The sequence below is a fragment of the Triticum dicoccoides genome, chromosome 2B (assembly GCF_002162155.2).
Source record: "Triticum dicoccoides isolate Atlit2015 ecotype Zavitan chromosome 2B, WEW_v2.0, whole genome shotgun sequence".
Taxonomy (NCBI): Eukaryota; Viridiplantae; Streptophyta; class Magnoliopsida; order Poales; family Poaceae; genus Triticum; species Triticum dicoccoides.
The window spans coordinates 215,554,263-215,565,444 of NC_041383.1; the positions used below are offsets into that span (position 1 = coordinate 215,554,263).

Consider the following 11,182-nt stretch of genomic DNA (forward strand, 5'->3'; position numbering starts at 1 on the left):
ATTGATGGCGAAGCTGACCCTAGGAACGGCAGCCGGCACAACCGAGGCAGCAGCAGAATCGCATGGATTCTCCATCGGCGGCGAATCCAGGACAAAGGGGGAGCTGGATCCAGCAGCCAACCTGAGCGGCGAGGCTGGATCTGGCGCCGCCTGGGAGAGCTGCGGAAAGAGCGACCGCACCAGCGCCTCGCGGGCGAACCTCGGGGAGGGGATACCGGGAGGAAAGGCCGGCGAGGTTGAGGAGGGCGGGCCTGGGGCGAAGCTGGCGGCGGCGGCTTGGGTGGCTGCGGGCGCCGGAGCGACGCGTCGCAGGAGCTGGGGAGCGTTCGCGAGAGACATGCTGCTACGACGGGAATCATCACTTTGGCGTCGCCATCTCCCACCCCATGGCCTCTTTTTCGTGCCCATCACCGGCAAGCACTTTACTTCCTGCCCGGCCTGTCTACTGCTTCCTTTTTCTCCTCCTTGTCATAGCTTTGGTAGTGGTATTCCTCTGCTTTTGGTACACCAGAATTCCCATCGTACCTACCTATCGGTCCCTCGTCCAGCAACCCCCCAACCTCAACCTCAGCGACCTGATCATGCAGAGGCTGCAGGTAGCTCCACCTCCACGATTTGGGTCGATCTGCAAAGACGGCTTAGTAAATTGTTTCAAAGCTGAACTTTCTTTCTACAGTGTTTGTCTGAAACTTCACCTGATCAGCGGATTCAGAAACACACTTATGCAACCATGGCTAGTTCATTCATTCTGTTTGAGTTGCTGGACCAATGGCGCATTTCACTGTCCACTCTATCCTGTGCAGACTACTGAGAACTACACAAAGGGAAGCAACGAGACAGGTAATAACATGGTGAGCTGAACAATTTCCCATTCCCCCCATATATGTAAGAATCAAGAAAAACTTGTCTTTGTACAGCTATATTTTTAACCTTTGTAGACATCTAGTACTACTATTACACAGTAAAGTAACGGCCCCTTCTTTGGAGTACTACAGCTATATTTTTAACCTGAGGGTGATCGTCACACATAAACGACCCTGCAAGAATCACCGCCCTCAAAATCTCCACTAGCACTATCCTGTGCACCCAAAAAAAGAGGGAACATTCCTCTAAGCTGCTGCTCTACGACGACGAGCTGTCCTCGTCGGACGAGCTAAGCGGCCGCGTCTCATACCGGCGAGGCGGCAACGAGGTGCCGGCGCTGACGCGGAACGACTTACCGGACCCCATCATCACCCGCTCCGGCGTCCTGCCGACGTCCCGGCACACACGGTCCAGTATCAACAGGAACTCTGTCACCACCATGAACACCCTCAGAGGCTGAGAAGGCTCCTCCATGTTGCCATCGCCATGGAAGTACTGCGTGGTCTCCTTCACGCGCTGCAATGCGCTCCTCTCCGCCACCTTCATGCTCCCGATCTCCGCCTGCGCCCTTCTGAGGAAAACATCCATCGACTCGAAGAACTTCGCGCCGGAGCTTTCCTGACGGGCACACGTCTCCCTGAGCTGCAAGACCAGCCTCACTTTCTCGAGGTCGGTCGCGAGCCTCAGCAGGTTGCCGCTCAGCGTGTCCATCTCCAGCGTGGCCGCCTTCCTCACGTTTGAGAGCTCGCTGCTGAGCCCTGCCAGCACTTTCAGGCCGTCCTTCTTGAACCGTTCTTTGCTGGCACTGCCAGTGCCAGGATTGCTTTCTGCTTGGTCGGAGTCGAAGCCTTCTGACCGGATGATCTCTTGAACCACGAAGTGGAGCAGTGTCGTTTTACCGTCGGTCGACTTGATGTCGGCGAGCTTTAGAAGCGTGTCGAGTTTGAAGGCCCTCGCCTCGCCTCGATTGGTACCGTCGTTCATGCGGTTCCCAGTCTTGAGAACAGCGTCCAGCAACTTCAAGAATAGATTGCTGCTTCTTAGGTCTGAACAAGCTGCCTGAAAATGCATATTTGACATTGGCCTGAATATTCGTAACGTCCGTAATAGAATTTAAGAAGGATCTGGCACAACACAGTGAAGTACTTCGAGACACAAACTGGTACGGATCCTAAGACAAACAGAACTTAATAAAGGATGAACTTCAACAAAGAGTATTGCCAGATGTTTACTTTGTGAAGCATGAAGCATTTATGATTGATTTATCTAACAAAAAGAAAATATAAGAGGAAGTACTGTAAAATGCAAATTATAAGATGTAATCATCAATTCATCATAAGCTAGTTACCTCCATAGTTCCAAAAGATTTCCTTAAATAATTCACTTCAGCATCAAAGTTTGCTCTGTAAAGCATTGCATCCACTCTCTTGAAGGCAAAAGGAACATTAAGGACATCTTTTAGAAAGCGCTCTGCTGGATCAATTATTGATAAGTCACCGCTGTAATCTTTCAGCTTTAACTCTTCTTCTTTTGTTGGTGCCATCTTAGCTAGTGTTTCATACAACTCAGGCTTATCTTCCAGATTTCCTGTTTATTCATGGAGTCAAAACTGTCATAATTCAGATAGCCAAAGGGTCAATAAAACAAACTTCAAACATTAAAAATATAAAAAATAATTAATTTCAGGTGGACTTGACTTCCTGATTTAAACAACATGCCAGAAGGAGGATTTACCATTTTAGTATTTATGTCAACAACTGAAACAGGAAAAAAAATGCATTGCCAAAAGGGGGATCATGAATGCAGTCTGAAGTCTGAACATTGCTGTCCATCTCTTTTCTTTCTAATGAAAAGTCACACCTTTAATACAACATTAAAATATCAAAGCGTTATACTATATTACACAAGTAGTACTGAACTTTCTATTGTGTCATGTAGCACATGAGTTATATATATTCGATGCTGTAAAGAGTGAACAGTATTCTTGAAAGCTGGATTTATGATAAATGTACAGATGAGATATGTTGGTTGAGCACAATAAAAAAAGGTTGTAGAAAAAAGTTTGTTGGATCAAACATTCATAGATAACGTCATTGCGAAAACAAAATAAGCTAATGAATGTTTCCAAGTGGCATCATAACCAAAACAAAAACAGAGTAATAGGCCCACTACAATGTCACCCACAGCATTATCCTTTTCTACAGAAGGTTCTCTCTAACAAAATAAGCTCCCGGCTCTTAACAGCGCCTTGCTAATCTTTCTAGTTGATGTAATAGACACACGGAAGACACCTCATAACAACGATACACAAACTAGCGATGTAACTCATAATACACCAGTCACTTTCAGAACCAGCTATGGGGCTGAATATGTCTGAAGGTGTGCATGGCCAAAGGACCTCCCACTAAAATCCTGGAAAATGTATGCTACTTCTACCAAACGACAAATTGAGCAGTGATCATATCCCGACAACTCATATGTACTATTGTCCAAAGAAATAACCTCATAATTATATTTTATATTTCATCAAACTAATTGCAATCTACGAAACAAAAATTTGAGAGGATCAAACGAGATTTTCCACCGGCAACAGATTAAGTATGCAATAATATTCCAATAGATTTAGCATTCAATAATATCCCTAAAGGACAATAACGAAAATGATGCTTCTCCGACACAATACAAGAGAATAGTGTTTCTCGAGAGAAAATAAAAGAGAAAAGTTGACAAGAAGTGATGAATAATCTGAGAAAAAAAATTCTTCAATGAAGGGACAAATCAAAATTAGCAGGGAATGACTTCTAACTTTGTACGTTAAAAAAATGCAGAAATTCAAAGCAGCTGACACCTCATTCACATGAAACAATTAATAATGGTAACTGTATGTGATACCAAATCGAAAATATACACATCATATATCCCAAGGTAAAGGTAAAGCACTTGTGTCTTGTCAAAAGATGCAGATCTCCTCTCCAATACATGTCCTAATCTGACGCACAATCTTACTATTGCCTAAATTGACATGAGCAATGATGATATATCACTGATTGTTCACAAAGATATCCACACTAACTAATCAAGACTTAACCACAGAAGAAAGAAAAATTATGCGTTTCATTGGTCAGATGCGTGCCGCGGTCCAGGCCCTCAGCTCTGGAAACTCAACTATCCACCAACATAAGCTTATAAATGCAAGAATGATCCTTGTTGGAACGCACTGCATCCAGACGATCTGATCGTGAAAGCAACATCCCACCCAAGAAAAAATCTTGAATGTGACAATTGAGGTCAAAAGGCAGGACAAGTATAGGAGCCTTCACTATCGGCTCACATCAAAATAAAAGAAAAGGTGTCATGTAGGGAAGTGGGAAGGATTCCCCGGTATGTTAGGAATGTATATTAGTTAGGTGAGCAACACGACAACCGCTGGATTGCTCATGCCCGATAATTATACGGGTTTCAAGGTATAGTATATGCGTATTTGGTGAACATGGTGACGTGTTTCGCCAATTCGAGCGCAAAATTCCTGTGTGAAACATATGACTAGAAAACGGTTTGATGAGGCATGTGAAACGTGTGACGCGGACCTTCTTATAACCGATGAACACAACAATGGCTTGCAGTTCATGTATCTAGTAAGTTTCCTGATCACCATTTGGAAGAAAGAAAACACGGGACCAGCTTAATCGTAACACCGGTTATATTCTGAATGCGAAAGTTTTACCAATTCAAGTAAACCTGTCAGGGTGAAAAATTTCCAATCAATCCTTTGCAACCCTCTTATGTAGCACTGGTATGGGACTTGGCATTGTGGACCAACCAGTGGTCTCCAATCATTTGCCAAGTTGCTGAATGTACTTGGTTCAGCAATAACTAGATTGTACTCATGCACTGGCATGGCATGTGGCCACCGGAATTGCACAAGAAGAGAACAGAAGACAGAATTGCAAACGCCACAAGGACAGTTGTGGTAGGGGACCTGAACAAACGGGAAGTAGAAATAAGAGGGTGCAAACTCACCGTGCATGAGTGTTCTGATCACCTCGTCCGCGGTCACATTGAGCGCCTTGAGCATGATAGCCACGTTCTGCAGCCTCTTTGGGTCGAGCAGCCGGCTGTGCTGCTTCCCTGGACCTCCTCTCGCTGCCGTCTGACCGGAATTCGCCGCGGCGGCGGCGCTGTTTTGGGGGAACAAGTTCTCCATTGCCGCCTCATCCACGCTGTAAATATCACCACACGATTGACAACAGCTCGGTGAGAAAACAGCTCGGTCGCCGAGATACTGTGGAAACAGGAATGGCAGAGGGGCGTACCGGAATGAGTCGGAATTCTTGACCTGGTCCCAGACTGTGGTGCGGCCGGAGATGGCCCGGAGCTTGTCCCAGTGCAGCGGTTTCAGGCTGGGCGGCCGGGTGCTTCCGTCCGGCTGGACGGCAGAGCTCCCGGCTTCTCTGTCTTGGACAGAGGTTTCAGGGGGACTGGTCAGCGCTAAATTTGCCAGGGCGGCAGGAGGGGGCGACTCGGCGGGCATCGGCCGCAGCAGTCTCTGCCGCGGCAACGGCGGCGGACGAGGAGGCCGTAGGCGATTCGCTTGCGGTGGCGGCGCCGCGAGCGCTGGAGCGGGCGGCGGCGGCACCGGCACCGGCGCGGGAGCAGGTGGAGGCGCCACGGGCGGCGGCACTGCATGCTCCAGAATGGTGCTGCGCTGGCTCGTGCTCCGGCTGAATGAAGACATGTTGGTCTTCCGCGCGGTGTAAAACGTTGCCTGGTCCTCGTCGGAGGAGGAGCACTCCGTGCCGGTCATAGGCGGCGTGGCCGCGGGCGGCGGCGTCGGCTGTGCGCCCATCCGTTTCAGCGGCGGCAGCGGGCGGAGGTCAGGGCTCGGCTGCTTCTGCAGCTGGAGAGGGCGCAGGTCAGGGCTGGACCGGTGGTGGCGCACCTCCATCACCGCCGTGAGAGGGTCCAGGTATATCGCGTCCGACGCCGTGGAGCTGGGCGGCGGCGACGCCTGGTGCCGGGCGCTGCTTCCGGCATCACTCGGAATTCTCGCGGCAAGGGCCCCCGCCGGCTTCGCGGCGGCACGGTCGTCCTCCGCGCCTTCCGCGACGCGGCGCCACAGGAGGACGCAGGAGTAGGAGACGACCGCGAGCGCGACGAGGCCCGCGGTGAGCGCGATCGCGACGATGTTGGTGACGCTGGGCGAGGACCGCGCGGGGCTCGAGGTCGCGGCCGCAGCGGCAGCCGGCGGCGGCGGCGCCGCAGACGCCGGAGGCGGCGGGGACCATCCGATCGGGAAGAAGGGCTGGTGCAGCGACCGCCGCGGCAGGCCGCCGTCGGCCGCCGCCGACGGCGACAGCAGCAGCAGCTCGCACAGCACCAGAGCGAACACCGCGCGCGCACCCAGCCTCGTTCCCATGGGCGCAGCCGCGGAGAGTTCGAAACCCTGTAATAATTCTAAATTCCCATGGATTCTAATTTTCGAAACCTTTTTCCGCGTCGCTGCTTCAGTTTCGTTCTCTTTGTAGTAGAAGGGGGAGAAGGAAGGGGGGGAGTGAGGCTGGCCGATAGCGGCGACGGCGTGTGATGCAGGCAAGGCTCGCTTTCTCCCGGATCTCGCCTCGCTGACCTCCGGGTCCCGGCCTCGCGTGGGCCCCGCGAGTCAGCGAGGAGACAGGCGCGACGAAGCTGGGCTGCGACGATCGCAGGAGGAATACTACTAGTAGCTGCTGTGAAATCAGGTGAGGAACGAGGGAGCGAGCGAGCGACCCGCCATTTCGGCGTGTTGAACCAGGTGGTCACACGGAAGCGCAATGAATGGGGAGCCAATGACGCGTCAGCGTCCCGGCTGGCAGTCGTCGCGGCCTCGCCTGGCCAGTGTAGTAGTAGTAGAAGAAGAAGCTGGTAGTAGAAAGTAAATGGAGAGCTGAAGCTGTTGGCGTGTTCGTACGCGAGCGGGTTCAGACTTCGGACCAGACCGCTCGCGGGCCCCACGGGGTGACTACACGAGCCAGGTTGGGGGATGAAACGACGTGATATCTGAATTTGTTCCTGTGTCTATCAATCAATCGGGAAAGAAGAAAAGAAATTTTGTTCTTGCCCGGCCTCGTTTTTCTTCCACCTCATGCGGTGGTGGTGCACTGTTGGCGCGTGGCTGTCAGTCAGTGAGTTTAACTGGCAGGGCCTGTCGGGAAGCGGCGACGACGACGTGGCGCGCCGCGGAGAGATTTCGCACGCGGCGGAAGGAAAAAGAGGAGAGGAATTCAACTCCCGTTTGGTAGATCGCCGGTCGAATCTGGAGGTATACTAGTACGTGGGATTTGCGGGCGTGGAAGAGAAAGATACGATGAGGATCGCATTTCGTCAGTGTCGAATCTGAACATATCGCGAACAGTAATGGGACGCTGGCCAACAGTGCCGTCTCCAGCAGAACAGCGAGCGGAGGAAAAGGCGGGGACGGGCTTTCCGAATTACTTGTCTTGGATTTGTCTAGATACGGATGTATCTATCACTAAAATGAGTCTAGATAAATCTGTATCTAGAGAAATCCAAGACAAGTAATTCGGAACGGAGGGAGTACAAGCCTAGAACAGCACACTGGTCGTGGCCGGGGATCATTGGATCTTGCCGAGATTCGCGGCTGCTTGGGAGCTTCCATTGCAACCACCGACTGTGGGGACGGACGGACATGGCATGAAGTTGTCAGGCTGGCAGCATGACCAAAACCGTCCCGGAAAAAACGTAGGGGCGGCTCAGTTTCCCCGGCGGAAGATGTGCAGGGATCTGACTGAAACTCCCGGTACTATAGCTCACCAGTGCTGACAAAAAGTGGAGTCGTCGAATGATTTCGGCAGAGTACATTCGAGTACAATATACTTTATATCTTATCGGAAACAAAATGACTAATTCACATCTAGATGTTTTGTAAGGAAGTCACATCTAAGTAGGTCACCACATAATAAGAGGCTTCAAAATTTGTATAAAATGTTTTTGATTTTATTTTTTGCTGATTTTGTGTGATGTCATACTTAGATGTGTTATGTCACATCTAGATGAGTCCTAACCACACCCTATCGGAAAAAAGTACAATACTGTATCAGTTTGTCTAATTCACATCTAGAATAGATGTTTTCTAAGGATGTCACGTGCAAGCTCCCACAAATAACGCGGCAACAAGCAAAAAAAAAGAAAGTTGGGGCAAAAAATTAGACCACAAACATAGTGAAGACAATGTCATATGTGATATAATTATGTCACATCTAAATGTGTCCTAGACAGACCCATACTATATATGGGACGGCCATCAAGACGTACTGATGCAGCCATCTTCGCGGTACCGTCCATGTGAGAATATGAAATATATTCCCACATGTACTACCTCATCTAGCAAGCAAAGGCTGACGGGACTTTCCGGTTTTATTCATTGAGCTTTTGACACGAGCGCTTTTGTCCGCTTCAGCCTTCTTTCCCGTCCAGTTCCTTTCAGTATGCGCTGCGGCTATGTATGGTATGCACGCCCTCTGAAGCAAAGCATAATGACCGCCTGGAAAGCCCATCGCCCCGTAGCTATATAGCTCTACCTAAGCTAAGCTAGCCGTTTAGACTTTAGAGACGGACAGACATCAGTGGCTCCGTTTGGTGCGTGTTGCCCGCGTGTGTGCAACGAAAACGGAACGGAGCCGTGCCAATTGGCTTGGGTTGCTAGGAGTGAGTAGAAGAGCACGGGCGGATCGCGATCGTTTCGTTTGGTCTGTCGCCCGCTCATGTTGATCAAAGCTTTCGTGGGCCACCGGCTAACCTGCCGATTTGTTGGCTTCTGCCGTGGGGAAGGATGGCCAGTGGAAGGCGGCAGTTTTGGTCCATGCTCCGTACCATACATGCCACCGTGTTGGCGCCGAGCGGGCGGCGGCTAGCCGGCTGGGCGTTCACCTGAAGGCCCAGGCGGTAGAGAGCAACAGTTGGGTTGCGCCGACAGTGGGTGTCGCGCCGCGCCTCAGAGCACCGCAGGAGGAGATTCTTGGACCTCCGGGCTCTTGGCCTTGTATGCTTCGCGGTCCATGCTGTGCTGTGCTCTGCTCTGCTACTACAAACGCTGCGTCAGATGGGAGCCTACAAGCCTAGGATGCGTTGCCGACGTCTTCATATACTTCTACTGTTCTACATTCATTCGGTCCAGTGACTATCATCATGGCAGCGGGTGCATCGACTGGTTAGAATGTGCTGTAGATGTAGCTTCGTCGACATGCATTAGTGGGGACGCAATCACACGGTAAACTATTGCTCGAGATGTGGTTGTTTGGCATCGATGCCTTGCTTTTATAGCAGTCTAGGCAGCTTTGCTACAAGTGGTACGTGGATGGCAAGGGTATTTGTATGTACCATAATATATGTATACTTGTACTAGCATGTACCGTGAACCTTTGTAGCAGCATACTGCATGGAGCAGGGACCATGGGCCGATGGGCGGATCCAGTGAGGGTTATTGGGGCCATGCCCCCCACAAGCATTTTGCATAACATTTTTTTTACTAGTGAATGCTTATAATATGTTTTCTCCGTCCCACAATACTCGTAGACCATTTTAAAGTCAAACTATATAAACTTTGACCAAGTTTTCAGAAAAAAAAAGTGAAAATTTAGAATACTAAATCTTTATCATTAGATTCATCACGAAATATATTTTCACACAATGTATATTTGGTACTACCTCCGTTCACGGTTACTCTCACCGTCTTTTAATACAACACTGCTTCATATTTTTATGTCTAACTTCGATCATTAATTTACCAACAAAATATGAGTACATGCCACAAAAAGTATATCATCGGATGCACATTTCAAGCAACTTCGCAATGATATATTTCTAATGACATAGAACCCACATTTTGTTGACTAAAGTACAAGTCAAAGTTTGACATGAAAAACAGGTATACAAAAACAGAGAGAGTATAACATGTTTGAGATATTTCAATATGGACTACTTACAAACTGAAATGAGTGAACAACCACACTAAAACATGTTTATGTAATCCAATTATGAAAAAAGTTAGAACATTTTGTATTTGTGAATGGATGGAGTATTATAGAAATTGATAAATTTCTCTATAGACTTGGTCAAACATTGCAACGTTTGACTTTCTAAATCATTGTGCACTATATTTTAGAGAAAATTCCTTATATAACAATGTTTTAAATTTTGTTTCCCTATTTGACAGAAAAACTTAACACAGTCTCTAAATTTTATGTCCTTTATGACACTTTCGTTCATTTTAAGCCTTAGCAGTGTTAAATGATACCTGAAAAGACCTATGTGCCACTCATGTGATAGGTGACCAAAATTTTACGTGGTAGTTTAGCTTTAGGTCAGCAGGGTAGCCGGTACATGGGACAGTATACAACAAGTCAGTACGTTAAAATCGTAGTCAGTGCTTGTACATTTTTTTGTTTGTGAAAAGGCAGTGCTTGTACACGCACGTACACAGCTATTGCTAGGTGTAGCCTAGTGGATATATGCATATACCCAGTCCTTTTGTAACAGTGGATGGGTTCAGATTGAAAAAAGAATATAGATAGGAACGACATGGTCCCGTGGCCATCAATCGCCTCGTGTGTTTGTGTTGTCGCGGAGATAGTAACGGTAACATGCTTTTTTACGGGTATCGCTAGCTTGATTAGCTAGCCAGCGAACATAGAATTCATCAAGCTGCTAGCTAACTTCATCTATTGTGTTGCGTCTTAACGGAACCCTTGGAAAGTACTCGAGCTAGCCTTGTACACCTGTACCACGGAAAACACTCGTCTACAACGCCATCAAGGTCGAGGTCGAGATTGGGATAAAGGCCAACACAAAATGAGACTGACGGATACACATACATATAAATTTTTGATCAATTATCACATGAAGGGCAAATAAGTCTTTTCATGTGTTATTTAACACCGTTATGGCTTAAAAGGGACGGAAGTGTCATAAAGGGCCTAAAATTTAGGCTTGGTGTTAAATAAGGAAGGAAAAAAATTGAGTGTCAAATAGGGCAACAAGTTTTAAGACAGCGTTAAATAAGAAAATTTCTCCTATATTATATGGGACAAAGGGAGTATTACATTAATTTGGTGCGGCCTAAATACTTCAATACTGAAGCCCATAAAAATAGATTACTAGGTTTCATCTGAACAACTATAATTCAGACTTCAGCTCAAAGCCTAATACAACCCATCTCTCCTCCCCATAAATACTATATTCCATGTCTAAACAAATGGCAACACTTCCACTAAAAAAACCATGAAGTTGTTTCTCCGCTTCATTGGAACTATGTGTGTTAGAC

The 11,182-nt window shown here is 48.1% G+C and overlaps 1 protein-coding gene across 1 annotated transcript; it reads right to left on the reverse strand.

Annotated features, from left to right (window-relative positions):
• Positions 1 to 844: 844 nt before the first annotated feature.
• Positions 845 to 6,428, reverse strand: LOC119363149 (formin-like protein 13). Its single transcript, XM_037628460.1, has 4 exons — positions 5,178 to 6,428; positions 4,885 to 5,084; positions 2,213 to 2,451; positions 845 to 1,923 (listed from the first exon to the last, which is right to left on the reverse strand). The coding sequence occupies exons 1-4, from the start codon at positions 6,278 to 6,280 to the stop codon at positions 1,123 to 1,125; spliced, it is 2,343 nt and encodes a 780-aa protein (XP_037484357.1). The 5' UTR covers positions 6,281 to 6,428; the 3' UTR covers positions 845 to 1,122.
• Between the last annotated feature and the right edge of the window lie 4,754 nt (positions 6,429 to 11,182).

Excerpts from the sequence above, each read along its gene's own strand:
- LOC119363149 (XM_037628460.1), bottom strand. The coding sequence starts at position 6,280 with ATGGGAACGAGGCTGGGTGCGCGCGCGGTGTTCGCTCTGGTGCTGTGC. Across the intron at positions 5,085-5,177 it reads AAGAATTCCGACTCATTCCG|CGTGGATGAGGCGGCAATGG; the intron begins GTACGCCCCTCT and ends TGATATTTACAG. Across the intron at positions 2,452-4,884 it reads GATCAGAACACTCATGCACG|GAAATCTGGAAGATAAGCCT; the intron begins GTGAGTTTGCAC and ends ATGAATAAACAG.